At 43.3% G+C, this 19,024-nt stretch overlaps 1 protein-coding gene across 1 annotated transcript; it reads right to left on the bottom strand.

Moving 5' to 3' along the window:
• Positions 1-3,922: 3,922 nt before the first annotated feature.
• On the bottom strand, positions 3,923-18,803 carry LOC142202402 (mitochondrial adenyl nucleotide antiporter SLC25A23-like). The gene is made up of 10 exons (XM_075272497.1): positions 18,524-18,803; positions 11,691-11,817; positions 10,669-10,756; positions 9,308-9,419; positions 8,122-8,280; positions 7,891-8,043; positions 7,494-7,601; positions 7,179-7,346; positions 6,943-7,096; positions 3,923-6,045 (listed from the first exon to the last, which is right to left on the bottom strand). The coding sequence occupies exons 1-10, from the start codon at positions 18,668-18,670 to the stop codon at positions 5,861-5,863; spliced, it is 1,401 nt and encodes a 466-aa protein (XP_075128598.1). The 5' UTR covers positions 18,671-18,803; the 3' UTR covers positions 3,923-5,860.
• Positions 18,804-19,024: the final 221 nt, after the last annotated feature.

Below are 19,024 nucleotides of genomic sequence, written 5' to 3'. Positions count from 1 at the left end.
GAGAGGGAAGTTTCTGCTGAGTCTACTAAGTCAGTAAAGATGGCAGCGTATATTTGGGGCGCGGTTTACGCTGAGTTTGCAGCCTGAGTGACGGGTGAATGCAAGAGTGAGTGAGTGAATTAACCCCCGACGTGCTAGGACGGTCCGTACGTGGCAACAGGTTTTTGTGGTAAAAACCAGCATGTAAACCTGGCTCAAAAGCCATGAAATTCTAAACCTCTGGATTACAGGCATGGTAGAATTGTACATAGTAAATGTACCGCATATTACTGCAATTAAAAAAAAGCACGCTGTTCTTAGGCTGGGTTTACACTGTGCATTTATTGCTCAGGAAGTCTCACATTCAGGTTCTTTGTTTTTGCAGCCAAAACCAGGAGTGAATTGAATAAAAGAGGAGAAGCAGCAGCCGGAGGTGTAAGTGCAAGCTCCTGAGCCAAAGTGTAGATTGTGTAATGGGGTCCCCACCTGCCTTCTGCCACTACAAATAATGCTGTATTATACCTGTAAGAGGGGTCTTTGGGGTTCCCTTAGAGTCCAGGGCCCAGTAGTGACTGCGTCCCCTATTGTTCCGCTCATTATGTCCTTCTTTATGAATCTCTCCTGGTTTACATCAAAGAACCTGACTGTGTAAGCCAAGACTTACTCTAGGCTCACACTTGGGCTTGGGTTTACGTACCTCAGGTCTGCTTGGAGATCCGAAAAACAGAAATCAATCCCCATTATAAACTATGGGGTACACTGGGATTACAACTGAAAAATGCAGAAAGTCTGGAGTGGGGAACCGAATACCCGAGTGGAGATGTGAACAGAGCCTTAGCCGTTATGAAAGAAGTTCACCTGCTTTGGTGCAAATGAAGGTCCGAACAGGTGAACTGGAGATGCAAAAGCAAGACAACCCCAAAAAAATCAGTAGTTTTGTGCTTTGCTAGTGTCCTTGTCACTACTAGTCATATGAGGTGGTACCTACAGCCCATTGCAGTTACACAGGTAGGTCTTCTCCTCCATAAACGCGCTTACGAGAAGGTCTGCCGTGTCTACCAGCACAATCTTGAGCATATACCAGGGCACAGGCTATTACACAATGAGAGTCAGACAGGGCTGTAGAAGGACATTGCACCTTTGTCCAAGGAGGAACAAGAGGAGCAAGGCCTGAGCCTTGCAAAATTACCTGCAGCGCCTACTACTATGTATGGTTGGAAATGGACTGTCAGAAACAGACTGGATGGGGTACATTTATTATGCCATGTATGTGGCATACAAAGAATTTTTTGCACAAAAATTTGTGACTTATTTTTCTGATTCTAGATCTATCATCAATTACAGACCAGTGTAGATCTCAGTGTGCAGACCCTACACTGGTGCACAGGACTGGCAATAAATACACCAATCTTCATAAATCTGCCCCCATAAGGGTCCATTATCCCATAGTGAAACCTGTGCGCACAGACTAAGGGCCCATGCACACGGAGTAAATGCGCGCTCATTTTTGCATAATACACGTGTAAAAAATGTCATTGAAGTCAATGGGAGTCTGATTTTTACACGTGTATTCTGCAAAAATGAGCACGCGTTTACTTCGTGAGCACGGGCTCTAACATTGTGTTGCTGGATAGATAGTAAGCAGAGAACTGGCAGCTATGACATTGCCCCCCTCCCCTTCCCACCATACTCTTCACAGCTAAGAACAAGTTCACATTGAGCACGTTAAAGGGTCTTGAGAAATATCCATTATAATTAACCTGGCAGTGGAGAGGAAAAGGGGACCAAAGGTCCGTTGAGGGGGAACCGCGCACACTGGTATGTTTAGGAAGATGGTAAACCAGGGTCCAATCACATAGGGTTTATTGGGTAGTTAAAAATACAGCATGTAGCACGACGCGTTTCAAGCCTTACACTGGCCCTTTCTCAAGTGCAAAAAACGAGAGCTGTCGGAAGATACAATAAAACATACTAAATAAAAACAAAAAATAATATAAGGGGACCATCAAGGTATAATCAAACAAACAAGAGGGCGTCTGACCCATTAGAATGCATCAACATATATTGAAAGATACATATGTATACATTTAAAAGAAAACATAAATTGGTTTTGACATTCTGTAAAAAATTAATTAGATTGATACTTGAGCTTGACACTTGTCATCTAATTAATTTTTTACAGAATGTCAAAACCAATTTAGGTTTTCTTTTAAATGTATACATATGTATCTTTCAATATATGTTGATGCATTCTAATGGGTCAGACGCCCTTTTGTTCGTTTGATTATACCTTGATGGTCCCCTTATATTATATTTTTATTTAGTATGTTTTATTGTATCATCCTACAGCTCTCGTTTTTTGCACTTGAGAAATGGCCAGTGTAAGGCCCGAAACGTGTCGTGCTACATGCTGTATTTTTAACTACCCAATAAACCCTATGTGATTGGACCCTGGTTTACCATCTTCCTAAACATACCAGTGTGCGCGGTTTCCCCCTCAATGGACCTTTGGTCCCCTTTTCCTCTTCAGTATTTCCTCCGGTTCTCCGGTGACGGATTGGACTGCTGCCACTCTCACCCTAATACGATTTCAAGTGTTGTGACTGTTCACAACCTCATAAGGTGAGAGGCCATCTGGTCCACGTTAATACTTACCCAGTTTTTAATCACTTGTGTACTCTCAAATACTACACTTAGTGCGCTCGGTGTCTTTGTTTTATATTTAACCTGGCAGTGGGTCAGTGATGGGGGTTATATATTCCAGGGGTAGGGGGTTGCACAAACCTGCACATGTGCTACCCTGTTAGCTGTCAAGGCCTGGTGCAGTGGTCCCTGGGGTCCTCCTGGTGTAGGACAATGCCTGGCCTCATGTGGCCTGAGAGGAGATGAAAGCCCCCAGACCTAAATCCAATCCTACGCCATTATGATAAACACATCTGACACTACCAGGTACTAGCGCAGGCTGTCCAGGAGGTCACTGGTGACACTTTAATGATACACAATAACTATGTCATGTTGTATATACATATATATATATATATGTCCTCTCATACTGATATCACATTGTTTTGTTGGCCTGACATTGTGAGCGCTTTTTTATAGGAATTTTTATTTGCTCCCTGTATCTAGATCCACATGAGACCGCATTTCATTAAAGTGTGACAGTGAGCATTAACCCTATGTTGTTGGGGTATTGGGAGATCTATAGAGCGATAATATCTTTGAATATAGATTTTCCCAGGTTTTAAGGCCTAGACGCTCATCTATCCCATTGTTCAAGCGCATTTTTTAGCCACTTGTTTGCCTGGTTTGTTCACATATAATCATTTTGGGCTACGTACCCTTTATAACTGGAGACATTCCAGCAGTAGTTCACTTTTATTTGTTTTGATCTTTTTTTAGACTAGTTTCACTATGGTGTTTGTTTTTCGATGTAGGCGTCTATCCGTGTTCAGTGTTGGGCACATGTTAGTGTAGATGGACCTATTTTGGCCATTTGCATTGTGCTCCATTTTTGTTCAAAAAGGCACAATTGCTAAAAAAACCAAATTGCGCCATTGCCCCTTTTTATTGCTTTCTAACCTGACGGTCTCTTTTATGTGAAAAGTGTAGCAAAAACCGCGATGTGTTCCCTGTTGATTGAGCCCATTTATTTGGGCCTAACCAGCAGTGGGAGGCCTCTGCCCTGCGCTGGCATTCTGTAAGACCACAGCCGAATATACGGTGGCGGAAAACAGAGGAATTTCTCTTCATTTTCTGCTGTGTGACCCCTAAAGATTCTCAACTTGGTTTTGTTTATTTAAATCTAACAACCAGTTTGTTGCTCAGTCCCATTCAAGTGTATTCAATAGACAGGGAAGGATTTGGAATTATTTCTGCAGCCGTCCTGGAGGAAGAAGATGAAGCTGAGACATGGCTAGAAGTCAGACACGGAACACAAGGATGAAGAATCAGAAATGGTTTTTATTCAGTGTAGAAATGACTGTCAGTAGTGCGGGGTATACACATCCCCCCGTCCCGGGGTATCATCAGTGGGGTGATCTCAGTGCAGGCTGAGCCCTATAATGCTGAAGTGTAATGCTCTGCAGATACACACAGAAAACAGACAGCAGTGCAATGTTCTGCAGCACTCCACCAGTAGTGGCACAACGCTCTGCAGTATTCACTGCAAATCTCCCAGTACAATACATAGATTATTAGCAGAATATTTCCCTTTAAATAACCTACAAAAATACAAGGGACAGGATGAAATGCTCTGCAGATATATAGATTACATATTTAACCAAAATATACAGGCCGCGGAGCATTTCTCTGCAGGGATTAGTGGTATAAATATTCACCAAATATTACAAAAAGCTGTGGTGTAATGCTCTGCAGAAACACAGTATATGTGTCCATTTTAGCTAACACTACGCCTGTTGTGACGCTATGCAGACATATTACACAGGTGATGCCGAAATGTTCTGCAAACCTACACCCTAAAAATACAGGCTGCAGTACACACAGGTCATGTTGTAACTAGTGTTGAGCGAGTAGTATTCGTCGAACACCTCGCCGGCATAGGAATGAGTGTAATTGGCCGAACGCCAAGGGGTTAAACGCTTCGAAGATTCGCTGCGTTTAACCCCTTGGTGTTCAGCCAATTACACGCATTCCTATGCCGCTATACTATTTGCTCAACACTAGTTGTAACGCTCTAATGTATATATCACATAAAAGAGCAATATACTGCAGATCAGTGTATATTCCATCCAACATACTCTAGCCGTGGTGCAATGGTCTGCAGACCTAGAATAACACTTCTGGTAATGCAGAGGACTATGCAATGTTCTGCAGATTTTAACATCATTGCGCTCTTTATCCATATACACAGGCTGATGTGCAATGCTCTGCAGTGCTGATGTGCAATTTCATCAACACCAGACTGTAGAGATGCACACAGATGTCACCGTGATATGTGACAATGATATGTCCTGCAGATGTCACAGTGCAATGCTCTGCAGGAATACAGCCTGAAGGCACAGAGAATGTACACGAGGAGATGTAATGCTCTGCACATCCAGACACATCCTTATAGTGCAATGCTCTGCACAGTTAAATAAGAGTCAGCCCAATGGTCTCTAACCACGTAATGTATCATATAACTATACGGTTACACGTGTGGAGTGGGCGGAGCTTCGCCTTGTCATATGTATTACTTGTAGATATGTGGACAGGATTTGTTCTCTTAAGACCCAGCTAGAAATAAATAATCCTTTGTTCTATAACCTGACGCTATGTTCTCTTTCAGACGCACGCTGCAATAAATACATTCACATTCCACTGACATGTCAGTAACATTCATTAAAAGAAGAAATAATGGCGCTAGAGGCGGAGCTAACATATAATAATCCCCTACAGCACCTTCTATAAACGGATGTGAGACTACAACCCCCAGCATGCCCGGACAGCCTGAGTGTTGTAGTTCCAACAGCCCCGGCTCTAGACAAGAGGCGCCCTCTGCTGGCAGAGTGACACTGTACATTCAATGTGTGCTGCACAGTACATTCAGCCGTCCGCCTCTAGCGACCTCAACACAAAATCTATGACATGCAAATATACATTCAGTATAAAATGATCTCCTCATATTGGCTCTGCTGTCCCCATCCAGGGTATTAGTGACATGTGGCAGTATGAAGCACCTCAGGACACGCTAAACACCCCCATTTTTTGCAGTGAAATGCAGCAGGATTACAAAAGACGCCCTTAAAAAAAAGGGGGTGCCCTTACTTTTTTTGCTAATATCAAACCCAGGAGTGAAGTATTTTTCTTTAGCTTCTGGGGGTAGGCTGTACGGATATTTTGGAGTCTCTCAGCCGCCGGTATCCAAGTCTCCGTAGTCTCACCGGCTGGTCACACCCAGCACTCGCTTCATGTTTTCATAGACGACGTAGCTGATGCTGACGGCAGGTATTACTTTCATGAAGTTGGGGGCGATTCCTCGGTATAGGCCGAGAACCCCTTCACGAGCCACAATGTAACGGAACAGAGCCACCATGGAGAGCTGCGGAGACCCCTGGATGGTAGCTGCAGGAAGGAGACATTGTCATGTATTAGGACCTGTACACACACAGCTGCATTCACAATGCTGCTGTATAAATCAATATGGCTGCCACTGGCTACATGGGATAGAGAGGGGGAATAAAACAGCGCCCATTTAAATGGCTTCTCTCATGACTCAAGGAGGCCTCTGAGACGTTAGCACACCCTAACAAGAACAAGCTGTTCTCTAGGAAGGGTTTCTAGATTTTACTTCTACCCCAAATTCTATTATGGATGAACTAGGGGTTTCCAGGCTGGTTTTCTGCCTCTGGGTCAGGTCATCAGAACCAGCACCCAAATTGCTAGTTATCTGAACCATGGGAGCCGGCTAAATACATCATTGTAAGCCTAGGCGAGGAGGCAGCGACTCGCGGGTCAGGTACTGGTTCTGATCACATGACCCTGAAGTTAGTCACAACCTAGAAACCCTCTGGTTTATTCACAACAGAACCCAGCAGAAGTGAGGAAATCCTAGATAATCCCTTTAAGACTAAGGCCCCACGGGCCGTAAACGCAGTGATAAAACGCTGCGGGAAGAATCGCTGCGTGAACACATTGCAGTTCTTTCCGCAGCGCTTTTAAGAGAAAGTTCACAGAGTTTTCCTCTTCGGACTTTCTCTTCCCATTATATCTATGGGAAAGCCGCCGACGTTCCTTAGATATAATTGACATGCTGCGACGGCTTTGCAAATAGCAGTGTGTTCGCGCTGCAATCTTTTCTGCAAGGTGGGGATAGGATTCACATGACTCCCATCCACTTTGCCTGCACTGTACAACGCTGCAATTTTTACCGCAGCGTCTCCGCTGCGGGCAAATCGCAGCGTTTACGTCCCGTGGGGCCCCGGCCTAACCTGGATTTTAACACTGCAAACACACTCTCACCTTGCGCCTGCATGCGTGTCCTAACCAAGGCGAGAGGATAGCTGGCAATCTGCCCACATGTGCTAGAAATGGTGCCACACGCCAATAACACAAGCACTCCTGGGTCTGGGCTGGAGCCCGTCTGGTACCTCTGTAACCACGTGTTCTTCAGAGTCTAGACGGGCACAATAAGATAAGACAAGGTTATACAGACTGTTCACTATGCAGGGATCTCTGCCTGCTTGGCACAAGCTCACCTCATATACTGCCAGGTCAATGCCTGCATATGGCACAATACCCAGCAGGTTCGGGAGGTAGCCCTTGAAGTACGCTCTGACCCCTTCTGTGCGTAAGATATGTCGGGCACAGTCCGACATTCCTGAGTACTGACCGGTCCTCCGGAGAGCCAGCCTTGTCTTAAGGACCTGAGAAGACATAAAGGTCAAAGATCCAATCACATCAGTCTAAAAGAATCTGGATTATGAGAATTTCTGCAGTGCTAAATACGGGATTACAGGAATTTCACCACATCATATTGCATGGTCCGCATATCCTCTCTGGACTCCTCTCACCTCCATAGGATAGATCACTGTCTGAGCAATGGCACCGGCCAGGGACCCTGCTATGAATCGCTCTCTGACCCGCAGGGTTTCCTGCTGGCCACGGATTAGCTTCTTGATCTGTAAAATGAGACCAGTGACTTAGGTGAGTGAGGACAACAAGTGCGTGTTCACATGTGCAATATTTATGTAACAGTGAATAGGTCCCATCCACACTAAGCGGTTACCAACCGTAAGGTTTTGTGGCATCATCAGTTCTTAAATTTCTCCCATTGTCCACTAGCTAACATGTTTGGTGTTCATGGATCAAGTATACACATCAGCCAATCTTAGCAAAAAAAGCTGCAGTGCAAAGCATGGTGGAAAGACAGATGACTTGGGTATTGGTCCTTCAGGTTGGTGGGCTCACCTGCTCGTATGCCATGAACTTGATAGCAGACTCTGGTGCAATCTTTAACACATTGATCCCATTCCCACGCCACAGTGATCGGATTCCTCCCTCCTCAATCATTCCCTTTAAACCTCTCAACATGGAGAAACCATCGGATCTTGTGCCATGGACCTAAATAGATGCGGATGAAGATGAGCACGGAGGAGTCGTTCAGTCAGACTGCAGGCACATATATGTTCTGTACATTACCTGCATTAGTACTTTCAGCCTGTCTAGAGGAGCCGTCCCTGTCCTAGACACCGCTCCTGCCACCCCACCGGCCAGAAGTTGCTTCCACCACGTTCCAGATCGGATCTCCTTCTTTGAAAACTCATCAGGGACTGCGAGGGACTCCCCAATATCAAGGACCTGCAATTATTTCCAGTCATTAAGTCTCTATATTGAAGTGTCAGCTTGTACAGTGACTGCCTGTTCTCCTGAAATACTCAGTGCTGCTGGTACTAACTAGGAGCCCCCTACACAAGTCATAAGCGGAATAAAAATGGGTTGAGACTAGAATGGAGTGGACTAGAATCCTTGTTTGTCGCAGATCCAGTAGGTGGCGCTGCCTAGGCTCCTGGCATGCTCAACATTTGTTTTTTGCAGCTTAGCCCAAGCAGTAACTAAATATGGCTCTCCTAAAGGTAACCCTAACCTGCCTGGTTTCATAGTTACATAGTAGATGAGGTTGGATGAAGACATTAGTCCATCAAGTCCAACCTATAACCCTACAATCCCTACAGTGTTGATGCAGGGGAAGGCTAAAAACCAATTTTTTCCTAATTTCAGGGGAAAAAATTCCGTCCGGACTCCAATCTGGCAGTCAGTATAAAAACCCTGGATCAATGTGTCCTTAGAATCAAATGGACATAGGGTGTGGGGTCAATACTTACAGTCATAGCAGGTCAGCAGGCCAAGGCAACACCACCTACTGGATCCATAACAGGCCAGGATGAGCCTACATTAAGCCTAAGGCCCCCTATAGCGTGCTGCAGGAAAAACTGTGGTGGAAACGCATCACATTTTTCCCCGCAACGCCTTTCACAAAAACTCTGCTCAGTTTTTCTCTGCAAATTTTCTACTTCAAATATACCTATAGGAAAACTGCTGGCGTTTCCAAGGGTATAACTGAAATGCTGCAATTTGCAAAAAGGCAACGGTTTTGTAAATCACAGCATTTCTGCTGCGCATATTTTTCTGCAATGTGCAGCTGGGATTCTCTATAATTGCAGGCACTGTAAAACGCTGCGTTTTTTGCCGCAGCGTTTCTGTGGCATCCATTTATACCTTGTGGGGCCCTGACCTTAACCACCCCATTCTAGCATCTACCAATAAAACTTCCATAGAATGATCCACCAATAGATGTTTGCTCATGGGCTCCATTAAATATACTCACAGAAGAATGCTTCCAATAAGTGACCACGTCCTCCATGTTGTGCAGGGGATTCAGTAGGAAATGATCCCTCCACTCCAGCCAGTCAATGGTTAAGGTGCCATCCCGATCCATGCTGTATGCAGATCAAACAAAAAAAGTAAAAGTAAAGCCTTTTAGGAAACTTCTATGGATAGTTCAATGCAATGTCATAGTGCTCCACTAGGTGGCAACATTAGTCATTTACATTTTTTGCCTACCGAACCACAAACCGGTCACATCCACAGGTTCTCATGCAACGTGTAAAGATCTTTTCACACTATGTCTGCAGCGTATGTTTATATGTTAAACAGATTCACAGGGACAGATTTATTCCAATTCTAGGCCACCTTGGGCTGCAACTTTTTATACACCAGTTGCAACAAAAAAATTGTCAACCGGTGTTTTTTTTTTTTTTTTTTGTAGATTGTGAGCCCCACATAGAGCTCACAATGTACATTTTTCCCTATCAGTATGTCTTTTTTGGAATATGGGATGGAAATCCATGCAAACATGGGGAGAACATACAAACTCCTTGCAGATGGTTTTTTGCCCTTGGCGGGATTTGAGCACCAGGACTCCAGTGCTGCAGGGCTGCAGTGCTAACCACTGAGCCACCGTGTGGCCCCCTCGGTGTTTTTATGCTGTACTCGCCACTTTGCAAAAGCAGCATAGCGAGAGGATGCTGGGGGCTGGGCTAATGCTCTTGCTGGATTTATCATTTACCCAGAAAATCTACGCCAGGCGCTGGGTACAGCGGAGGTTGTGCCTGGTTTATGAGAAGGTGCGTCCATCCTTGTGAATCAGGCTCATTCTCTGAAGGTGCAGAAGAAATGTAGATAGCGCTTTCTGACCTCTGAGTGCGGTATATATCACCATTATATTTTTCATTATAAGTAGTAGCACAGCAGAGGCGTCTAGTACATGGATGGATTGTTCAGTGCGGTCCGTATACAGCCAATGTTTCCATTGGGACAGACTTGGCCACCACTGGCTGCCTCCAGTATACTGTGTCCACTAAGGGCCTGACGGTAATTCACAGGGCAGCCATTCTGACAACCAGAACTTTCATCTCCTGAAATACTCTGTGCTGTCAGGGAGTCCTGCTCTATCCATTTACTAGCTTTCAGACAGTAGAGTGTGACCCCCACTACCCTCCGTGACCTCAGTCATAAAGTTAAGAGTCTGGGGAAGGGGGAGCAGAGACAACACAAGTACAGTACAGGTGGAAACTTTCAGCATGGCCATGTAGGAAACTGTATCTGTACAACAGAAGGAGACGGCTGTATATGGATGTATATAGGGTCAGTGAGCACGTGGGACATCCTAGCCCCATCCCCTCTCACCTCTGCAGGATCTTGTTGGCCTGGGTCAATGTGATGTGAACTCCAAGACCATCAAAACATTCCTGAATCTCAGATGCATCAATGCGACCTGGAAGAGACCAAGGGAAAAAAAAATCATATTCGCTGCCACTCAGCTTTCCCACAGACAGATAAATAGATGGTTACAGAGATCTACAGGAGGTCGGGGCAGGGTGGGGACATATATCTAGGCAAATGTTCCAGCATTAGCGCACGTGGCAAGAGAGCATGGCCTGGGGTGAGCAGACAAGAACCTACACGGATCACTGCATGTTATGGGGCTCTGTGTGATATGTATGAGCAGTCATGGTGGATACCTGGATGTATAGTATTACAGGAGGAGGCTGTGCCAGCTACCTGGCAGGTACTGCCCTTATCACATAGTCAGCGGCTGGCACTGAGCCCGCTCCAGATTCTCATGACCTTGGGAAATAGAAATTTGTAACCTTGAATTCCAGACGCCAAAGATTAGATTGTAACCTGCAGCAGACGGAAGCCAATGAATGTGTACGCCAAGTATACGGGTGCTGTAATAATCCCGGGGGCATTGGAGAGATCTGCTGGCACTCTATGCATCAATAGGCCCAAAGCCTGAGGCTGTACTACAGAGTATTGTCATGGAGATTCTGCAGGGATACAGCAATCTCAAGTCACATGACAACACCTGATAGACGTCATAACAGGAACTTGCCATCAGTAGTGCAGCCTCAGGCTTTGGGCCTGTATCTTCAGAGATCAGATTTGTTCTTCTAGGGCTAGACGTTACATGAGAGGGTTAGGCAATGCCTGGAGTGTTATATGATCACTACGGCTAATCCTATATTACATACAGTGAGACCACTATGTAGTAGTATCTGGCAGGGGGTATCAGATACTTCCTATGTCATCTGCACTATTACTGGGGGTCAGAGGTCTGCGGCCGGGCCCGCCTACACTATCATCATCTGTACGTGCGTGTCCTGGTGGCAGGGCTGTCTATATTTACGGATGTGTTATATATACACCATCGTTGTTGCGGTCCAAGCTGTTGAACATGATGAGGAGTCTCTTCTCTCTTTCTGCCAGGTATCGGGTGAACTCTTCAAAATCCAGCTGGCCGTCCTGATCAGTGTCCCCGACTCGGAGGATCTCCTGCAATCCGGGAGGAAGAAGAGGAAAGGAACACGTCTTAGTAGTCGTCATATACACACACATTTATGAATACATGCATGTTACAGGGCGCAGCATTATGTAAGCCTATCTATTATACCTATATATCAGTCTCATAGATTGTAAGCTCTTGTGGGCAGGGCCCTCTATCCCACTGCGCCAGTCGGCCATTGTTAGTATTATATTTGTTTTGTATATTTTGTGTACTGTATGTAACCCCCAAATGTAAAGCACCTTGGAAGTAATATAATAATGTACAGCACCATGGGATTAGTATAATAATGTACAGCACCATGGAAGTAATATAATAATGTACAGCACCATGGAATTAATATAATAATGTACAGCACCATGGAATTAATATAATAATGTACAGCACCATGGAAGTAATATAATAATGTACAGCACCATGGGATTAGTATAATAATGTACAGCACCATGGAAGTAATATAATAATGTACAGCACCATGGAATTAATATAATAATGTACAGCACCATGGAATTAATATAATAATGTACAGCACCATGGAAGTAATATAATAATGTGCAGCACCATGGAATTAATGTAATAATGTACAGCACCATGGAAGTAATATAATAATGTACAGCACCATGGAAGTAATATAATAATGTACAGCACCATGGGATTAGTATAATAATGTACAGCACCATGGAAGTAATATAATAATGTACAGCACCATGGAATTAATATAATAATGTACAGCACCATGGAATTAATATAATAATGTACAGCACCATGGAAGTAATATAATAATGTACAGCACCATGGAATTAATATAATAATGTACAGCACCAATATAATAATGTACAGCACCATGGGATTAGTATAATAATGTACAGCACCATGGGATTAGTATAATAATGTACAGCACCATGGGATTAGTATAATAATGTACAGCACCATGGAAGTAATATAATAATGTACAGCACCATGGAATTAATATAATAATGTACAGCACCAATATAATAATGTACAGCACCATGGGATTAGTATAATAATGTACAGCACCATGGGATTAGTATAATAATGTACAGCACCATGGGATTAGTATAATAATGTACAGCACCATGGAAGTAATATAATAATGTACAGCACCATGGAATTAATATAATAATGTACAGCACCAATATAATAATGTACAGCACCAATATAATAATGTACAGCACCATGGAAGTAATATAATAATGTACAGCACCATGGGATTAGTATAATAATGTACAGCACCATGGAAGTAATATAATAATGTACAGCACCATGCAATTAATATAATAATGTACAGCACCAATATAATAATGTACAGCACCATGGAAGTAATATAATAATGTACAGCACCATGGAAGTAATATAATAATGTACAGCACCATGGAAGTAATATAATAATGTACAGCACTATGGAATTAATATAATAATGTACAGCACCATGGAATTAATATAATAATGTACAGCACCATGGGATTAATATAATAATGTACAGCACCATGGAATTAATATAATAATGTACAGCACCATGGAATTAATATAATAATGTACAGCACCATGAAATTAATCTAATAATGTGCAGCACCATGGAATTAAAATAATAATGTACAGCACCATGAAATTAATCTAATAATGTACAGCACCATGAAATTAATCTAATAATGTGCAGCACCATGGAATTAAAATAATAATGTACAGCACCATGAAATTAATCTAATAATGTGCAGCACCATGGAATTAATGGTGCTCTATAAATAAATAATAATACAATATATAGCAGTGATGGATGGGACTCCTCCACTCTGTATAGTACATGTCTCCTATGCTTTATATATACAGTATTAGATATGATTCCTCTGCTCTGTATAGTACGTATGTCCTATATATTATATATAGCAGTACTTTATATGACTCCTATGCTCTGTATATTACATGTCTCCTATGTATTATATACACATGTGGACTAAACCCACAATGGTCACAGAAATAACTGGAATCTGACAAAAGTAATAATAACCAAACTACATGCTGACAAGCCGCAAAGCTTCTGGGAGAATGTCCTATGGACAGATGAGACAAGTATCAAACGTTTTTGACAAGGTACATCAGCTCTATGTTTACACGGAAAAGTGAAGCCTATCTTGAAATGAACCCTGTCCCTACTGAGACACATGGAGGAAGCTCTGTTATGTTCTGGGGCTGCTTTGCTGCATCTGGCACACGGTGTCTTGTATCTGTGCAGGGTACAATGAAATCGACTATGAAGGGATTCTAAAGAGCAATGTGCTGCCCAGTGTCAGAAAGCTTGGTCTCAGTCGCAGGTCATGGGTCTTGCAACAGGATAATGACCCAAAACACACTGCTAAGAACACCCAAGAATGGCTAAGAGGAAAACAATGAAGTGGCTTCTATGAGCCCCGACCTAAATCCTATTGAGCATCTTTAGAAGGAGCTGAAACATGGCGTCTGGAAAAGGCCCCTTCACACCCGAGACAACTGCAGCAGTTTGCTCATGTGGAGGCCAAAATCCCTGCTGAGAGGGGCAGAAGTCTCATGGACAGTTAGGGCCCCTTCATACGGCGTAAGCGCTCGGCTCATTCGGAGCCGTACACGCGAACGCTTCTACACACTTCCCATTCACTTCAATGGGAGCGCGTGTAAAGCCGGCTTTACGAGCGCTCCCATTGAAGTGAATGAGCCGAGCGCCTACGCCGTGTGAAGGGGCCCTTACAGGAATCGTCTGATCGCAGCGATCGCCTCAAAATACAAAACAACAAAATATTAAGTTATAGGAACCGTCATTTCTGTCCAGGCCGTGTCAGGAGGATTATTATTATAGAAAATTCTGTTAAAGCAAAAAGCAAAGTCTGACTGTCATTTGTTCATTTTCACAGAATTTGTATTTCTTATTACTTTCCACTATTCCAGTTATTTCTGTGACCATTGTGGGGTTTTCTTTCATTAAACGAGGGGGGACCAACAATTTTGTCCACATGTGTATACAGTACTGGATATGACTCCTCCACTCTGTATATTAGGCATGTCCTATGTATTATATATATAGTACTGGATATGACTCCTCCAGTCTATATATTACATGTCTCCTATGTATTATATATACAATACTGAATAGGACTCCTCTGCTATGTATATAAAGTGTACTGGATATGACTCCTCCCCTGTGTGTATTACATGTGTCCTATAGCATTATTGAATAGGACTCCTCTGCTCTGTATATTGCATGTGTAATACGTATGATATATACAGTGCCGGATTTGACTCCTCTGCTCTATATATTACACTAGCTGGTACCCGCGACTTCGTCTGCGGTGATTGTAGAAGTGGGTATATACAGGCGTGGGTAAGGTTTTCGTACTGTGTATAAGGTATGGGATATGGAATGTAAGTTTGTATCTTGTTGTTGCTGTAATTCAGAGAATACGTGAGACTTTTGTGTTGCAGTCACTTTGTATTAGAGCTGCTATATATACGGTGTTGTGAGAAACTTTACATAGTGTCTTTGGGACAGAAGTATTTGAAGTTAACCCTTTCCTGCCAATGGCAATTTTTGATTTTGGTTTTTCGTTTTTGACTCCCCTCCTTCTAAACCCCATAACTTTTTTATTTCTCCGCTCCCAGAGCCATATGAGGTCTTAATTTTTGCGGGACAATTTTTTCTTCCTGATGCCACCATTATTTATTCTATATAATGTACTGGGAAGCAGGGAAAAAATTCTGAATGGGGTGGATTTGAAGAAAAAAATGCATTTCTGCGACTTTCTTATGGGCTTTGTTTTTACAGCGTTCACTGTGCAACCAAAATGACCTGTCCCCTGTATTCTGTGTTTCGTTACAATTCCGGGGATACCAAATTTATATGGTTTTATTTACATTTTGACCCCTTAAAAAAATCCAAAACTATGTTAAAATTTTTTTTTTTTGAAAAGTTGCCATATTCCGACAGCCGTAACTTTTTTATACGTGTGTGTACGGAGATGTGTAGGGCGTCTTTTTTTGAGGGACCAGGTGTACTTTGTAGTTCTACCATTTTCGGGAAATGTTATTGCTTTGATCACTTTTTATTCAAATTTTTATCAGAATCAAAACAGTGAAAAAACGATGGTTTGGCACTTTTGACCATTTTTCCCGCTATGGCGTTTACCGAACAGGAAAAATATTTGTATAGCTTTGTAGAGCGGGCGATTTCGGACGTGGGGATATCTAACATGTATGTGTTTCACAGTTTTTAACTACTTTTATATGTGTTCTAGGGAAAGGGGGGTGATTTGAATCTTTAATCCTTTTTATTTGTTTTTATATTTTTTTTAAACTTTTTTTTTTGCATTTATTAGACCGCCTAGGGGTATTGATATGGGTGGGCGGTGTCGTGGATTGTCAGAGCAGTGGGGGTCGGCAAACATGGCTGCTCCGGAGCGTTATAGAGCGCCTCCTGGAGTATCGTTAAGGTGAGGGGCAAAGTGGTAAAGTATATGTATATGAGATTGTGTGGGGTTAGGGGCGAGGCTGTAGAGGGCAATATGAATTTTGTGGCTTGCTATGGTCCAAAGTGTGTGAGATTGCAGAGATGGTGGTGTGAGTTTGGGGTTTGTGGGGGTCCTGGCACAAACGTATGTGCGCTATTGTGACGAAAAGTAACCTATTGCGCAATCGGGTGTATTAACTATGTTTGTGGAAAATTTCAGCCAAATCGGTCGAGCGGGTTTTGCGTGATTGAGGAACAAACATCCAGACTCACAAACCCACAAACTTTCACATTTATAATATTAATAGGATATATGTCCTATGTATTACATGTATAGTACTGGATATGACTGCTCCGATCTGTATATTGCATATATCAGTACTGAATACACCTCCTCTGGTCTGCATATTGCATGCGTCCTATGTATTATATATACAGTACTGGATATGACTCCTCCACTCTGTATATTAGGCGTGTCCTATGTATTTTATATACAGTACTGGATATGTCTCCTCTACTCTGTATACTACATGTGTTCTACACATTATATATAGCATCACTGAATATGACTCCTCCGCTCTGTATATTACAGGGGCCCTATTTGTTATGTATACAGTACTGGATATGACTCCTCCGCTCTGAATATTATATATCCCCCATGTATTATATATACAATGCCAGATTTGACTCCTCTGCTCTATATATTACATATATCAGTACTGAATACACCTCCTCTGCTCTGTATGTTATACACAACACTCTGGGCTATCACCGATACTCACTGCTGTATACCGGCGTGTGACTGTCCCCCTCTGCACTGTATATATTGTACCTGGTGCTGTACACTGACCAGTAGGGATGGGAAATTGTGACCCAAATGACACCAGGGCTCTCTGTACTGTTTCCTTACCACTCATTGTGCTGCTCACTAGCGCCACAGACTGTAGCGGCGGGTGCAGGTATTGCAGCTCTGTATTGCAGCCTTCTATAGGGCAGCACTGCAGTACTTAGAGCCGCTGCTACAGAGTGTACTGTGAATGAACAGCGCGGCTTGTGCTATATAAACAACCCCATGAGCTGCGCGGTCTCTGTACCAATGATCTGCAGGGAGTCCCGGGTGTCAGACCCCGCAGAGCTAATATTCATGGCCCAGCCCTACTATACGGTGTATTCAGACATCATATACACAGAGCAGGCCTCAGACGACCGGAGGGAAAAATGGGCAGACAAATATACTCTGTATGACTGTATAGTATATATGAGGAGCATCACTGGATATCAGATCTACTATTATCACTGTATATATGAAGACTATGTATAAACTGTATACTTTGTATATATCAGGACACTATGTATTGCATAGTCAGTGTATACATGAGGGCTGTATGTACTGTATATATGAGCTCAGTGGTTAGCACTTTGCCGTCTCTATATGGGACAGTAAGTGACAATGTCTGTAAAGTGCTGCAGTGTATACGGAAAGCAATATAAAGTAATTAGTATATATATGTGTACTATGTATATTATCTAAGTATATTAGTGTACATATTATATAGGAAAACTGAGTGCCATATATGGTATATAGTGTATACTCAGTATATGAGAACTAAGTACAGACTGTATGCTCTATAGAAGATATGTACTAGTAGGAAGACAGGAGTATATACTCTCTGTATACTAGGAGGACAGTGTATATACTATCTGTATACTAGGAGGACAGTGTATATACTCTCTGTATACTAGGAAGACAGTGTATATACTCTCTGTATACTAGGAGGACAGTGTATATACCCTCTGTATACTATTTGGAGTACAGTGTATATACCCTCTGTATACTAGGACAGTGTATATACCCTCTGTATACTAGTAGGACAGTCTATATACCCTCTGTATACTAGTAGGACAGGCTATATACCCTCTGTACACTATTAGGAGGACAGTGTATATATACCCTCTGTATACTAGAAGGACAGTGTATATACCCTCTGTATACTAGTAGGACAGTCTATATACCCTGTGTATACTAGTAGGAGCATAGTCTATATACCCTCTGTATACTAGGAGGGCAGTGTATATACCCTCTGTATACTAGTAGGACAGTGTATATACCCTCTATATACTATGAGGACAGGCTATATACCCCCTGTATACTATATGCAGTACAGTCTATATACCCTGTATATACTAGTAGTAGTGTCACTCACTTGCTCGGCATTGTGGCAGGCTCTCATGCCCATCGCTGCCAGTCCTTCCCTCAGCTCGTTGATATCTACATGGCCATCCTTGTTGGTGTCCAGCTGGTTGAAGAGGGCGGCATACCTCTTGTCTGTGCCCACCTCGGGGTCCTCCATGTCTGGTGTCAGTAGCTGGGGAGCCCGTGGCCCCCGGGGGCCTGTCCCGGCTGCGGCACGTTAGCGGTGAGTACGTACAGGCTGTGTGCCGGGCCCGCCCGCCTGCAATCTCCTCACAGCCCGGCGCACACAGTCCTGGGGCTCACTGGCGACATGCATGCTGGGACTAGTAGTCAGTAGTGAGCCTGGCACAGCTCTGAGGTGCCGCCTGCTATCTGTGGCCGTGTGCCAGGCTGCAGGGGAGTGTATGACTACACAGCTGGTCTGTCTGGGCTGGGCTATCAGGGGCATGTTCACACAGGACGGCTCATAGCCCATCTGGCCACCTTCACATACTTTTTTGGCCTTTTAAAA

Source organism: Leptodactylus fuscus, chromosome 5 (assembly GCF_031893055.1).
Source record: "Leptodactylus fuscus isolate aLepFus1 chromosome 5, aLepFus1.hap2, whole genome shotgun sequence".
Taxonomy (NCBI): domain Eukaryota; kingdom Metazoa; phylum Chordata; class Amphibia; order Anura; family Leptodactylidae; genus Leptodactylus; species Leptodactylus fuscus.
This window is presented reverse-complemented; position numbering and strand designations above follow the sequence as displayed.